Genomic DNA, 16,855 nt, shown 5'->3' on the forward strand with positions numbered 1-16,855 from the left:
CATCACTAGCCCGCATAATCAGGAGTGTACTGTAGCTGAGCTAAGCCATTCACAGCCAACATCACCCATGATACAAGTTACCGAGGGGAAGACTTTGTGCATTTAGCACTCCAGGTTGGGAATATTTATTTGTTTCATAGTTAGCTATGTTCTTTGGAAGAGGGTGCACTTAAAGAGGGGGGTGGTGTATGGGCTTTGAAAATGTCTTTTGATGCTGGTTTTGTCGCTACGCTTATCTGCAGTTTTTTGTTTCTTATATTATTCTGCCAATAAAGGCAGTGACACTCCTGTGTCACAATGGAACCAGTAGGTTAGGGATCTAGCCATTTGAACAATATTCCTCACTGGAGAGATTCGTGAATAGCAGGCAAGGGTCTCACTAAAGGGCTCACTAAATGTACTCTTGATACGTAGCAGTAAATATGTACAGTGGAACCTCGTTAAAGCGAGTACGGGTTATAGTGAGACCCCGGCTATTACGAGAGATAGCCGATGCACCGTCAATTGACCCTATAATAAGCGTATTAAAAAATTCGTTTTTACGAGGCCCTTTTGGTGTTGGCTCTCGCCGTAGCGAGGGTTTCACTGCCGGAAAAACTTATACCAAGACTCCTTAATCTCTGTAATTGCTAGCGATCTGTTAGAAATGAAGTTAATGGAGTGCTCAGTCTCAAATTTTTGTGGTAAACTGTCGTTCGATAAATAAGTAGTTAATTTTGGTGAAAATATTGTGGCATTAGCATTCGCGAATACTTGATCTTCTTTTGTTCCTCGGGCGGCAGAAAGCAGTCGTCAGCATACCCGCACGTCCATGAATTGCATGAATAGAAAGCATTTGACGGAACACACCATGGCCAAAAAAACACCAAACACTTCTAAGCGAGAAAATAAAAATTAAGGAGTAATATGAGGTATATTGGCTATTATTTGCACCACCTCCGGTAAAGCAACAATTCGCTATAGCGAGTGTTTATTGGTGCACCGTGGGGTGTCGTTTTATCGAGGTTCCACTGTAGTAAATTTCCCCACATTTACCGAGTGAAGTATGAAGTACATGTTTATCAGCAAAGAATAATTGTGTAATTTCTACACTTTTATTTGCCAACAACGGTGTCATTATACTTAATGTTTATATAAGCATAATGAGCACTGGTCAGAATAAATTAAAGTACGGACATTGTAACAGTCTTTCTTAGAAAACAAGAAAATTTTAATTTCCACTAAATTAGAACCAATACCCAATGAGAAAAAATGTAATTACAATGATGACATTCAAAATAAGAAATGTGAAACTAAAACTTCACAACATTCCCGATTGGGGAGATTCATCAATATCAGGCGAGGAAAATGATTTTACCTCGACTGCAGCCTGATGCGCAACTGTAAATATGTAGTAAATTTGTCCACATTTACCTAGTGACACATCCATTCGTCTTCCTCATTCATCTGAGCATAGACAGCAACAAAATTCCTCTTTATATTCAAGCTGATGCACTCTTGAAGCCATCACTGTTAGGGATAACTCATCTGAGTGCTAAAAGTGGACAAAAACCAAAGTCTCCACTAGATGATGACTCAACATAGAAATAAGTCTCTGGTATCACAAGATGACGATTAATGCGATGCCACATGTACGGATCATTGAGAGTCACTCGACGAACTGCTGCTCGAATCCGTGGACATGACCTCCACATCTTCCACATTCTCCTTGTGGCCACGACCAGTTTCCATGGCAACAGTAGCTCCCCCTCCACCGGGGCCACCCCCGACAGTCATGTGCAGATCGCCGGACGGATGCCATGAGAAGGTGCCCTGCTGCGAATTTGGGGGCTCTGCAAACAATAGATACAACACATTTAGCTAGGCATGGAATGGTTCAGTTCTTCCGCTCTTGATACCAATGGTTTTCGAGCTTAGAACCAGATTCGGATTCAAAGCACCAAAAAGAATTGGTAACAACATTTATTTGTTGAAAATGCACATTTTTCTGGTTGCTACAATGAAGCACTGCATTCACGACTTCATAGCAACATAAAGATTGAAAGATTAATATTTCTTTTCTATGAGTTGTATCTGAGGACTCTCACAAGTAGCGCCATCAAGTTTAATGGCATTACTCATATCAGAATGTCCTTAATTGATGCAAATATAAAAACTCACAATTTTCCAATCTGCGCACTCAACAAAATCACAATTTGAACCATCTTCTCTCTCTAGAGTTTATCATTATAATGATGATAATCATTATGAATCTGCTAATGACATCTTTCAGAGATTCGTTCTGTACATGAATTCCTGAGGGAACCAGAAAAATGTGCTGAAATACAGTTTCTTATAGTGCTCACAAAATTTCTGTGCACTAGAGAGTTTCCCTGAGCGCAATTGCCCATGGTAGAGGCATTCCTATTGGCTGCCACCATCCAATTCCATATACCGGTTCTTGACTTAGTGTGCGCCAGGTGCAAACTTTCGAAAGTGGCAGTATGAAAGAATCGCCAAAAGCAAATGCAATGCCGCTTGAAAAGAATACATCCACAAATTCCAGCTAATTATCATAAATGCTAATATATTTATCACTGCACAAGAATTAAGAATTCATCCATCTACATTTAATTCCATAAAAACAGCTTTTCACTCGTATTGACATCATTTAAAGTGAGCTCTAGTTCTAAACTGAATGACATAGCCATTTGAAAAATTGGTTGCAGTATTTAATATCCCTTTTTCATTGGTTATGGTGTTTTCAGTTAATTACAGATATTGCAGTTACCGCTATGAAATGAAAACTTACTCATTTCCAAATCCTACGAAGTTCTAAAACAGATGCTATTTGTCATACTGAAATGGACTCCCAATGAATTCTTTAACACTTAAAATACATGCAATATTTTAATTTCTTTCACATTTTCCTAAAATGTATTATTTGTTTTCACCCATGGTTCATTGATTATAAAAATTCAACACTGATTCGAACGCATGCATTCCACCAATTGATAGTCTGAAGTTAGGTTTGGGGGGGGGAAAACCCATGGAATAGAAATTCTACCTCGGCAAATTTTCACCCCCTTAGTTTCACCACCAAAATGACTTCTTCTAAGAAGCGGCCTTGTCCCGTAGTCGCATGAAGCTCCAGCACTTCAAATTCTGGGAAAAACTCTTTAGCAGGTAATGTATTTATGAGTGCCATGGGCATGAACCCTTGAGATACTTGCGTACGCCCGTGAAAGGAAGGCTGCGGGGTGCTCCGCAGGGGCACCCAGAAAGGGCTTCAAAACGAAGTTAATCTGCCCTGACCCAGTTTAAGGAAACCAGTCCATTCTGGGGGTCATTTTTTAGTCCATAGATTTTCAGGTTTCTACGAATTTTTTTAATAAACTTTCTGCGCCTTCGAAAGACGAGCCGAGTCAAGAACTGGTAAACAGGATTGGTTGCCTGTAGCCAATCAGAAGGTCTCTACCATGGGCAATTGGGCTCAGAGAAACTCTAGTGCACAGAAACTCTGTGAGCACTATAGCTCACAGTGAAAAAGTTATTGGCATTAAAATAGCTATTGAGTCATCACTGAACCTAGAAATACACCAGTTATAATTTGATGTACGTACGTTCTTTCTTTTAAAAATCAAATAAGTAGTCTATTAGACACTGGTCATATAACTTAAGGGACAGATCTTAGCTAAAGATAGTAGCAGAAACCTCCTTTAAAAATGCAGCAATTGCTCATTAAAATTATCCATTGTACCTATACTACCGCTGAATGGAATGCAAGCAAATTACTAACATGCTATGTATTAATGAATACATGCTATACTAAAGAATAATATTCAATTTTTAGAATGCTAGTCATTTTTTGCTCTCAACATAACTTAATATCCATTAATGACTGCATAGTATGTTCTGGGTAGACAAACAAGCTCAGGCAATCAACGGTTAAGAATTTACCGGAATGAAATGCTAAATTCACAGCACAATAATCTCCATTGTAATTTCTACTATTCTCGGAATAACAATGGCATAGCCAAACGCACACCTATGTCATCACGAAAAATTGCACATTTAAGTCCAATGATTTCATATACATATATTTTACAGAGGAAAAATTATTTGCCTTGAATGGGATTCCAAAGCTTCACTTAAGATTTAAAACTTTACACTTTTGAATACCAAAGATTTTGATGTACTGTCAACTCCTGATTGTCCGTGATCACGGATGAAACGAGATGTCCGTGATCACGGATAAAACGAGAGAGACAGATAATAAAAATCACCGATTATCAAGGATGTAATAATTTCAGTAGCGATATCAGCATTATGCTTTGCAATGAGAAAAATATTTCCCATTACCACAGATAACAAATTTTCCTTGGAGAAAAATCAATACTATAATATAAATCCTTTAATTGATCACGCATTATCAAAACAAACAACAGATTATTAACTATTTTGAAAATTGGAGTACGTTCTCCCCTTCCCTGATAATGTTTGCAAATTGCTGCATTTAAAGGACACACACCTCCCACTGGACTAGTCATATTGGGTCTTTTTTGGTGACGGATTACTTGCATAAAATGGATATTTGAAATTTGGCAGCAACAGTATTTTATTATTCCTTTGAGCTTTCGCTGAAGGATATCAGCAACACACTCACCAGTCGGCCGATGCAAGCCATCAAGCCCACCTTGCTGATGTTGCTGCTGCTGCTGGACAAGAAGTTGCCCATTTATGGGCAGGTCACTGAGACGACCCAGAAGTCCAAGACGCATCTCTATATCTGAAAGTGACAAGGCACACATGAAATCCAACGACAACATTATTCACCAAAACTAAATTCCAAAAGTAGGAATATAAAGCCTACACTATCACAATGATTATAGTGCACATTCCTTCCACGGAAAGTGCAATGCTTGGAAAGTCATGCCACCAATTGGTACTCTATCTTTAAATGAAAACTCTAAATGGTACTGAATTCATGATATAAACAACATATGGTGAAGAATATTTGAGAACATACTCAGAGCTATTTTTTTCACAAAAGTGTAAAAATAAGAGCTAAAAACATGAGTTCTTATATTCCATCACATCACATCATAAACACTATGTTGCACACTGCTTCTACACATATGACCAATGCTGCAGCTAAGAGGGTTGTCTGGTAAATAAGGTTTGCATACAGCTACAGTCCGGAGGAATAATGCGGAATCTGGTGACGCAGGCATTTAGCTTGGTTCCTCCTCCCTCTGTCTCCGGCCAGGCAAACCGTCTACAATGATAACTGTAATCTTGGCAACAATTGATGATGGACTGTGCAAAAATCCACAGGGAAAAAATCATTCGCCTTGGCCAGGATTCAAACCCGGATCCCCGAATTTCCGGTCGAGTGCTTTAGCCAATTAAGCTAATGAGGCATCACTCTTCCCTGTGGAAATTTGAGGACTATTCCGGGAATTCCACAGGGATGACTGATGCCTTGTTAGCTTAACTGACTAAAGCACTCGACCGGAAATCGGGGGATCCAGGTTAGAATCCTGGTCAAGGCGAATGATTTTTTTCCCTGCGGATTTTTCGCACAATTTGTGAATTGCGGGTGACTCCATAAAGATATCACAGAGGCTGGTCCCACTATTCAAAAAATGAAAAATGGAGCTTTCACTCACTTCTCCTGCTAGGTATGAATCATCATTTCAAAGCAAAAAAAATAATGTGCTGGTTGACACTCATTCCGAAATGTGTGAAGTCTATGGAGTATTGTTCAAGAGTGAACAAGACTTCCGTAATTTCTGGAGAGAATTCAAAGACAGACGAACAGATGACCATTACAAACAGCACACTGGACGGTTTTGGACAAAACAATTATGAAAGTGAAAGACACAATGCTGGAAACTTAAAAGAGTGACTTTTCAAGAGTTCTGCAGATTGATCCCTTATGTCAACAAGATATGCAAAGTCAAGAATTTCACAGACCTTTTATGGCATACAAAGGTTTGTGTACGGTGGGTCCCAACAATGCCTACAGAAGACTACAAGACAACAGAGGCCCCACTTTGTAATTGCAACAACCGATATCATCAACAAATTTGGATGAGATACTGTCACATAGCTGCCAAAAAGCCCAGAAATAGCCCCAACTGACTATCATCTCTTCCATAAATTGACGAAGCACCTCAGCGGGTAGCAATTCAGAATCGGAGAGGAGCTGAGAGAAGAGGTTCTAAGCTACCTTTGCGGTGCAGCAGGAGAGTTCAATGAGTCAGGAGCAAATGAGATGGTACACCATATTTTAAGGCAATAGTGCTGAAAATAGGGAAAATACTAAGTTTTCCAAAACTGCATTATTCAATTAAAAAAACTTGCACTTCACTGTGAAAAATCTTTGAGAAACTCATTATATGGGCAGCCCTTATTTCAAATGGAATGACTCATCATTCCATTTGAACTCAACACACCTGCCAACCTGACCCTACTTAATTTTCATGAAATTTGGTGAGTTCATTACACATTATAAGTACCACATTACAGAATTTTATCACAATTTATCAATTTACAGACGGTGTAAAACTCCTGACTACTCGTATAGCATCTATGTCTCTGTGACGTCACATGGAGTGGCATCGCATGGGTGCCAATCTGGCCTTTTCCAAATTGACCATTAACATTCGTCTAAACTGGGATTTTTAAAATCAAATAATTTGTATATCATGAATACATTAATGGTGGGCAACGAATCGAAATCAATGCGCTTCATTTTCTTTGATGAAGAAACTACCCTATTGCCTGCTATAAAAGAAAGTAATAATTCAACTTTCTTCTGGGTACATATAACTAAAGGAATGCTTTTTAGATTTTCATATACATTTTAATATTTTTACAAGCTTTAAACTTATTATTTAAAAACAATAATATCTTTACATTTAAGGATCTAAACTGTTACACTTGTGTTTGGAAATTAAAATAGGTTTCAATCTTCGGATAAAATATCGACTAAATTCAAATTTTCCTCACTAAGGTTTCCCCCAAAATTCTGTCACTTTCTCATCGCATACTGACTTTTGTTTCACCCACAAATGCTTCAGATTGCACATGGCATGCATTGGTTCTCCTTATCTCAATAAAAATATTTCTACGCAATGAGAGACATTTTTATCAGTACACGTATCATTAAATTAAACAGCAACTGCGCAATCTGCAACCCAATTAACAATGAGGAACTTGCATGGGTCGTAGATTGCTCTGAAAACTATTTTGAATAAGTCAAATGGATACATTAGCTCGCAAAAATACCTTCAGTTTCTCCATTCAACATCAAAAGAAATAAAAAAATTGCATTTAAAATCGAGAAAAATTTCTCTGAGCCGACCACTGCGCGAAGACACCCGAGCGTTGCCGAGGCCAGGCGTGACGTCATAGGTGCCTAAACAACCGTAGGGAGTAGGGAAATACGCTGAGCGCATGGTGTAAAATTTGTTTTGAGGGAGTATTTAGCCGCTCATCGTCACTTTATTTTGTTCTGTTATTCTTGGGCAAGTTTTCCTATTACTATTGTGCCTAGATTATTACTTGGGATATTAATAATGCGGCATCGGGATGATGAAGTACAAACGTTTCACTTCGTGTGTTTTGGTTATCAGAAAAATGGATGATAACGTTGCCACTCGTTCGAATAGTACACCTGAAATTCATCTACGTCTACATAATACCCCGCAAGCCGCCTAAAAGGCGTGTGGCATGGGGTGTTAGGACACCAGCCTTTTTTTAGGACACCAAAATTTGATGCCACGACCCTCATGGAATTTGTTAAGACAAATTATTGCTATACGTCGGCGGCAAATTGAGTTGTAAAAGAAACTTGTAATACTGGAGGATAACGATCGTAAGCTGTGCTGTTCACATTAGAGTAATCTGTGCTGTTGAATTTGGCAACGCCGGATTAACGGAGAAGGTAGTCCTATCCGCCCTACGGTACGAATTCACAGCAAAACAGTCTGCACACAATCCACATGTGAGATCGCGAATCGGTTCCGCTGCCAACACACACACAAGCTAAAACCTATTTCAATAATATAGGTAAATCCATAAACAATACCCTATACTAGCATATACCATAAAAATATAGTGGGAAATAGGCAAATACTCTTATCAAAAACTGGATGTCACTATCACATTCTTATATTCATCACGTACAACTTACAATAACAGAACTCGTTATGATGAATACAACTATTTATTCACTGATTTAAACCCTTAAATTAGCCCACACAAGTGACACAGGTGACATTTCTCACTACTATTCGTTGAAATAATGGAATAACAAACTTCACACACAGTTTTTATTTCAATAGCGTGATCGTGAAATGTCATATCTACGGTGAACAACGGAGATTAGCACGCCACTGACAATTTTTACACTACTGTTAGACATTTATCGATAGCGTAATAGCACTTTTTACAATTCAATCACGATGGAACACTGATAACTCTTGGCCGATATTTTTCAACCTTGTCAAACTTTGTGCATTACAACCACTGGCACTGTGATTATAATCAGTAGCTTAACGGGAGATGTCACGTTGAAAATAACACTATTTTGGCACAAAAATGTTCCTAGATGTCTCCAATCAGCGAGCAAAAGTTGCATTGACTGGAATTCACCTCATAATACAAGCACAGACAGTCCTAAACGACGAATTCTCCGGTACCTATGAATAAACGGATGAAGTTATTGTATATAAAAGCTAAGCGGGCATTAGTAAACATCAAAATCGTTCTAATTACCTACTTAAATGAATGATATGCCGTCGATAACATCAACTTACAATTAACGTATCCCCCTTCCAATGGCCGTGGCTCAGACTCCTACAACGATGTTATTTAGGTATTATCAAATTTTTGGTTTAACTGCTCCAGTTTTATATTTTATGGCCTTACTCAGATATTAATATTATAAATAATGCAAAATACGAGGGCTTCCAAGCCTCTATCGTCGGATATTTATCTTTAAATATAAAATAATCAACACATCTAACAAACGAAGCTCTCACAACTGCTGGCAACCATTACAAACAATCACAACAATAGCTTCGCGTGATGTTTAGGCACCTTTGACGTCATCGAGGCTTCGTCGGCAGTGGCTTGGGGGGTGAGGGAGTTTTTCCCGCGCTTTAAAATTCGTTATATTTATCATTAAATAACTCGCGAAGGAAAACTCAGATTTACATGCGGTTTTCTTTGTTGTATTCAGCAAATAATTTTCTGTCCGCCTATGAAATAAAAAAAATTCATGCAAGTTCCCCATTTCAGAACAACATTAACATTACGTGCAACAAGATGAATGAGACAACAGAATGAGACGATGAGTGGGGTATGTATTATATATTATAAGAAAGTATTACGAAATTACAATAGGGTAGTTTCCTTCATCAAAGAAAACGAAAGGCATTGATTGCGATTCGTTACCCACCATTAGTGTATTCATAATATACAAATTATTTCGTTATAGAAATACCGGTTTAGATGAATGGCAATGGTCCATTTTTATCCTCATTTGAAAAGGGCCAGATTGGCGCCCATGCGAAGCCACTCCACGTGACATCACAGGGACCTAGTTTCTATACAAGAAGATAGGAGTTATACATCGTCTGAGGTTACCAATGCATGCATGAGGCGCAGAGCTCAGGGAAACATGTCTCAATAATCACTTATTAAAACTGGCTAAGGTCGGAAAGTTTTCTTCGTTTGATAAGGTATTAATAATCCTTATTTAAGCCAAGCGCTACCAGCCAGCAGGGTACTCAGCTACCCGCTAGCAGCCTGCGTCGTATCAGCGCTAAGCCTCGCCTCAAGGTCACCCCACAGGGCGGCAGCGGGAACCAGAAATACGTTGTACAGAGAGATTTCCCGGCATTCATACTTACGCGTCGCGTTTTCGACCGCTTGAAAATTCTCACTTTCAATTTAACCGCGAAAAATAGATATCATCATTTAAAAATCTAAAAGCGTGAAATATGTACTCCAGGAGTAATAATCTTTCCATTTAGGCAATTAAAAATTATAGGAAACCACCCCATTCTATTTTTGTGCTTCAAATGCAATTTTCATGAGTAGTTTATATTTTGTACAAAAATTGCAATCTTTTGTGAGTAATTCGTATTTTGCAAAATTAAAATGTATTTTACTGACCACTGAGTACTGTGCATGGTTGAATGAAAAGCTATCTTCTACTCACAAACCAACCTTTTGGTAACATGGACCCAAGTCATACAAGTGAAACATGGACCCAGGGCAGGCTCGCTGGGCTACTCTCCCGAGGGCCGGGTCTATAAGTCTGAGACTTCTCACCCGCACACCTCAACAGGGGAAGGTCAGTGGAAGGAAAAAGAATAGGTGTCACTGCGACGTGAGCCCAACGACACCTCCAGGGAGAGGATAGGGAATCCCAACAATGTCATTGGGCCGATGTGGGCAACTACTAACGAAGCCATAATTCAATGTTTCTGCAGGAAGGATAGATTTCCTTACGAGGAAGAGAAATCCTTCAGTTTTCTGCAGATACCAAAGTAATACACCGAGAATGTTTATTTATCTAGCTAAGTGTTAACTATCCATAATAATTTCCCTAAAATGGGAAGTTGCATGAGCTCTTCATGTACGACTATGCATTTTGTGCCTACATTACAGATGTTTGGGAACACATGAGGTTTTTGTATTTTAGATTTGTAGACCAATTAATATACCTGTGGGATACGGCCTTCGAGGATCGCCTTGCTGCCAGGACAGAGGCGCGCATACAGCATTTGAGGCACTTATACGATGGGCAAACTTGATTAAGTCTTCCGAAGCTACGGGCCTTTTGTTTGCTCTTGAGATGGACTGAAGTTTTTGCTTGGCCTGGTAAATTGCAGTAGACTGAAGCATTGGAGAGAAATATATTAAACCATCATTCGATAATACCCTCACACAAGGAAATAAAAAATTCATTCATTCAATATAATAAATTCAGTATACCAACCAGAATCTGCTCCGCTTCCTTTAATTGACGCTGCAATTGCCGAATTTCTTGATCTTGTCTTTCAACCTCTGCGTTCAAAATATCCATCTTCTGATTTATTTTAGCTTGCTCAGCAGCTAACTGAAATATTTTTCAACAATTATCCCTAAATAAACTTAAGTACTTGGCGAAGAGCATGAAATTGTTAAAAAAAGAATAATTATACATTTATTAACTACCAAACCTTAAGAGTAGCCTTCAGTTCTTTGTCCTTTGCCACCAAAAGCTCCGTCAACTGGCCATGCTCTGTGACTGATATTTTCTGATGCTTCGGGGCAACAGTGTTTTCCAATAGTTCCCTGTCAATAAAGTGTCGAGAAAACCACAACTGAATAATTACTCCCAATAATATATAAATTTTGTACAACACTAATTGACACGGTGGGCAGTGCATTGATGGTAAAGAGAGTGCGCAAATTACAGAATTTAGCAACTTTTCGTAATTTGTGTTTATTTGGAGTGATATCAACGGCCAATTTTGTATTAAAAATTGACCACTAATACCTCTCCGGCCAAATGTCCTTCCCGGTCAAGGAAGAAGTCCCTAAACCATCAATCCGCAGCTATAAAACTTACTTGGCGATAAGTTCAATGTCATCAATCAATGACAGCAACTTTTCTAAGGTGCTTACGTTGGCTCCAGTCATTCTGGCATTTATAAACACACAAATACACAAACGTCAAACTCTGACATAAACAACACACTTCAGATTTTACGATTGCGCTCAGCCGTGCGCATCTATTCCGTTACCACAGAGACATCTATGTGCGACAGATAGAAGCAGAACGATTTTGAGCGCGGGAAAATTCAAGTTTGACTTCTTTCGTGTTTCGAGTTAAAATAATTATCACTTCTTTAAATGACTTAAAGCACTTAATTCTGCTTTTAAAATTAGATTCTATCTATGTGGAAAATATCTGATGATTTACATGTGATTGCATAGCGTTGTGAAGCAATCATTGCATGACTTCACTGATTTGGATTAGAATGACCATCAAAGAATGGAATCAATAGAAGTTGCAATCCTGGATATCATGTTTTGTAATTAGTAAATATTTTAAGAGCGATTTTACATAGAACCAATAAGTTTACATACGGACGTATATACAGATTAATAAAATGCACCAATGTATATTCATTGGCTAAGGTACTCATGGAAAGGTGAAGTCAAATGCAAATGAATAGAGAGTGATTGCGTTGGTGCAGCCAAGGGCAGATTGGGGTAGTTTCAGAGGGGGCAGTCCACTTTCCACAGAGTCTTAGTGGCATGAATACCTCCCAGTGGCAATGCATCTGAAGTCTGATAGCTTGTGAAATAAAAATTTAATTGAAGAGTCACCTTGAGGATTGCCATTTATTTAATTTTTCCATAAATTATGTAGGAGGCATCCATCTTCCTCCTTAATCTGCCACTGAGTACAGGCAAAGTACCGGATAAAGGTTTGGGCAGCTTCCCTTAAATGTAAAGCTGTGAATACATTTAATTCACAACCAGCTAAATTGGCCCATACCTAATTCATTGCCTCGCAGGTATGATAATGGAAAAAAATCTGGAGGTTCATGATAATATAAACATGGAATTCAATTTTCCCAATAAGTCATTTGCTTGAAGTCATTTTAATTGTATCTTTAGTTTTTTTTCATGAAAATGGTGTGGCATACTGACAGTATTTTGTGGGAATGACACCTAAGGGCAGGCGCGCACTAGCACGGCCACGACAGATCTCTGTCACACACCTTCCGACCAGAGCACGACCACGATAGCAAAACACTTTCACCACTTGCTCAATTGGTATGGTCGTGTCGGAGTGAAGTCGGAGTCAGTGCGCAGCGCGCCATTAGAATGTGTGTAATTTCTGGCTGCAACGACCACTGAGTTGGGGACGACCAAATTCAAAAATTTTGGTCGGACGACTTGGGTCCGACCATCGAGTCAGACTTGGCATAGTGCGCGTCGCTCCATTTGTTGCAATGCTAAAACTGGATGTGGTCATGCCAGTGCACGCCTGCCCGAAGCAATAACAGTGTACCCCCAAAAAAATATACCTATACTGGTTGGACATTAGCAGCATGCAATTTAAGACTACCTACGTCTTGACTACTTTCCTCGGATGGGCTGACGGTATGGATTCTACAAGGCTCCCAGATAGATTTTCTCTCTATGAGAGTTGTAAAATTAATGAAATAGGAAATTGTAATTAACAGAGATGATAAACCTGAAAGCCTGTCTGAGAGCCTGGCGACACCAAGAATGACATCAATGAAACATTTTTCATGTGCATAAGCTAAATCAGACATTTTATATTTATGAGGAAGTAGGAGAAAATGACATATCTTCTGATGAGAATGTTTAGGAGCAATGGCGTAGCGAGGGTGGAGGTCTGGGGTGCCCGGACACCCCCTCACAAAATATAAAAACACAGTTACATTCTTTCATAAAAGAAAACAAAATATTGAAAAAAATCATGAATTTACAAAAGATTTCTTAGGCAAATGAAGATTTTTCGATTATGAAAAGTGTTGAAATTAGTTTAAAACCCTTTCTCTATTAAGTACCCTGTTTTTTAAAAATTCCGCCCCCTAGTGTTGGACCTCCCCCTAAATGAAAGTCCTGGCTATGCCACTGCTTAGGAGTATGACATTTCAATGGCCAAACCAAGGGTGTGCCCAGGATAAAAAAATAAGGGGGGCAAGATTTTGCTTGGATTTAAAGAAAATTTGTTGAAAACATTCGTTTCAATCCAGACCTGATTTTCCTAAAAACTTATGTGATATTTGCCTCTGGGGGGGGCGGGGGGGGGGCAGCTGCCCCCTCCTTCTCCCCTCTGGGTATGACCATGGGCCAAACCTAGCATGGTGAAAACCTGCCCAACCTACTACGCCCAAGATGCCATTGGTGGAAATGGTATATGTTGGGTTTCAATGCAGAACATACCAGAGACTCATTACGGATATCCATGTTTAGTTGTCAGTAATGTATTTGGCAGAAGTGTAATTTATACTTTCATTGGAGTGGTAGCTTAGTGCCTCATTTGTATTATGATGCTTAGTTATAATGGATTTTGGTTAACCCCTCAAGCGTGTGGGACACAGCATATGCATCCTCGCTATTCCGTCCCTATACGGTGTTTTAATCGTAGGCATTTAAACCACCCAGGGTGCTTTAATTTAGAGGCACTTCAGATTTTGTGCAGACATGAAGTAAAATATTTTTTTGAATCTTATTACTATGCAAAAAAGAATCCAAAAAAATATATTATATAAACAATTGTTTGAATTTTATAATTATGAATACGTACTTACAATTTTCAGACCCATTAACTTTTTCCTGCTCCTCTTATCCGATGGTTAATAGTTGACCTGTGTGTGATACTGCTCAAAACAGGGTTCTAAGCAGAGTGAGGGTGTTCCTGGGCAGTTTTTGCATCTATATCTTGTCTCTTTTCTCTTTCCGTTTTTTGTGCACACAACACACTTTCTTCTTCCAACCTTAAATGTCTCAGTTTTCAGGTTTTGTTGAACAAAATGCTGCCCGGTCAATCGCGTACATTCCGTATCGATATCAGAGGGCCGTCCTTTGCACTGTTCTAAATTCTGTCAGTGATACTTAGCAATTATTTTGTTCACTAAGCTCATTCTGAATGCTAGGTGATCTTTGTTATTACCAGCCTTACGGTATAAAATGTACGCATTTAACACAGCCGTATTAACTAAGTGATTGAATAATTTCTTGTACCACACTTTTGTCCTTTTTCTTTCCAGCAGGAACGATTCTAAAAGTTGATCTTTTAAATCTACACCGCCCATATATTTATTATATTCTGTTACACACATAGGTTTTTTTACACATTCTAGCCCGCCCTTTCGACCTACGGGTTGCATTTGGTCTGAATGCTTTGTAGTCAGCAATGCAACATCGCGTTTATCCTTCCACTTCAAAGCAACCAATTTCCCACACTTTGCACTAACAACTTCTCCTTTCTTTAGTTTCTTTTTGAGGTTTACTGGCATACCTTTACGCGTGATTTTCATGGTTCCAATAGCATCTGTTGTCCTCTGAACTAACCTATGGAAAAGATCGGGACTACTGTAAAAATTGTCCATATAAACACATCTACCAGAGTCTAATAGTTTCTCATACAGACTTAAAACAACTTTAGTTGAAAAAAGATCTGTGTCCTTTGTGATTTCACAGCCCAATTTTGTCCCTGGGCCACAGTAAATAATAAAATTCCATAAATACCCTGCGGAGTCACAAAGTTCAAACAATTTTATCCCAAACCGGGAAGCTTTCATGGGAATATACTGTTTCCACGACAGTCTACCTTTCCACAACAACAAAGACTCATCTACACTGATTTCCTTACCGGGTATATACACTTTTTGGAACTTATTTTTCAAATATTCACTAATTGGTAGAATTTTATACAGTTTTGGATCCTTTTTTACAATATCCTCATCGGTATTATCTACAAAATGGAGAAATTTGGTGAGCAATGAAAATCTTTGCTCACTCATTACATTGGGAAAAAATGGAGTCTCTAATAAATGCTTTCTGCTAAAATACATTCTGAGGCTTGGTTTCTGAATTATTCCCATCAACATCAGTAAACCTAAATACACCCTTATTTCCCCCAGAGTTGTGGGGACCCACTTTTGGAAGCGCGATTTTTTTTGCTTCGTAATTTTCTCTTTCTCACGAGCAAGAAACTGTGCTGCGTAGCGGTTTGTCTCAGTCACTATAATTGAAATTATTTCATCATCAAAAAATAACTCAAAATATGCCAAGGGATCATCTATACACGGAACGGGCAATATTTGTTTTCCCACTAATTCACAGCAAAAGGTTGAGGAGGGTCAGCACTGTCGATCTCTTGCCAATTATTTTCTTGAAGATTCACAGAAAAATGAGAAGGTCCTTCGCTCTCTTCGGAACTGGAATCCAGAGAGTATCCAATTGAAATTTCCGAAGTAGTATCTGAGCATCCTACGCTCTCTTCTTCCAAAGTGTCAAGCACTTGCTCATTGCACAACTCATGTGAGCTAGAAGCCATGGTCAACTAAAGAGGGGTACTGATATGGAGTGGATTCAAGGCCGAAAAAAAAGCACCAAAGCAAGCGTAGGGATGAAAACACCCCAACCCTTAGCCTCAAACGTCGTAAATAAGATACCAAGATGCGGGGATACTGGCCAGTCTTTGAGGCTCCGAGAGGCGTTGAGTGACAATGCCTTGACGGTCCATGCCTACATTATCATTGCCTTAATGAAAGAGGGAGGAAACGATGAGGCAGAGAAGCAGATGATAATGAACCAGAGACGAAAGCATTCAGCATCCCCACACGTCACACACAATCGCTAAGAAAGCACATAACCAGAGCTTGAGTGTAAGGATATCTTTCATTAGCATCCACCAGACGCTGACCCTAGAGGAAGCGTTTCTTTCCTGACATCAGCTAGAAACAAATATTCTAAAAAATACGAGAACGCAAACACAGACCACACAGGGGCACAGAGCGATAGCAGGCAGATGTGTCTCACATATATACTCACTAAAAGTACATATATGGAAGCTTAAGAGATAGGAATACCTAATGAAACATTCAGACGCATAGGGTGTGTCGCACACGCTTGAGGCATGGCAATCAGACAACACAAACGCTGTGTCTCACACGCTGAGAGAACGACCACGGGCATTTAGAGTCACGCTTGAGAGGTTAATTTGAGATTTCATAACTTACGTTCATAGTATGATGACTTGAGAAAATATCACTTTCATATTGTTTTCTTGCATATTTTAAGTTCTTTGCTCATTATT

The 16,855-nt window shown here is 39.0% G+C and overlaps 1 protein-coding gene across 1 annotated transcript; it reads right to left on the reverse strand.

Annotated features, from left to right (window-relative positions):
- Nucleotides 1-1,080: 1,080 nt before the first annotated feature.
- On the reverse strand, nt 1,081-11,760 carry LOC124164102 (mediator of RNA polymerase II transcription subunit 4). Its single transcript, XM_046541273.1, has 6 exons — nt 11,615-11,760; nt 11,223-11,337; nt 11,000-11,119; nt 10,725-10,896; nt 4,646-4,768; nt 1,081-1,832 (listed from the first exon to the last, which is right to left on the reverse strand). Exons 1-6 carry the CDS (start codon nt 11,683-11,685, stop codon nt 1,639-1,641), a joined length of 795 nt encoding a protein of 264 aa, XP_046397229.1. The 5' UTR covers nt 11,686-11,760; the 3' UTR covers nt 1,081-1,638.
- Nucleotides 11,761-16,855: the final 5,095 nt, after the last annotated feature.

The sequence above is a fragment of the Ischnura elegans genome, chromosome 8 (genome assembly GCF_921293095.1).
Source record: "Ischnura elegans chromosome 8, ioIscEleg1.1, whole genome shotgun sequence".
In the NCBI taxonomy this organism is placed as follows: domain Eukaryota; kingdom Metazoa; phylum Arthropoda; class Insecta; order Odonata; family Coenagrionidae; genus Ischnura; species Ischnura elegans.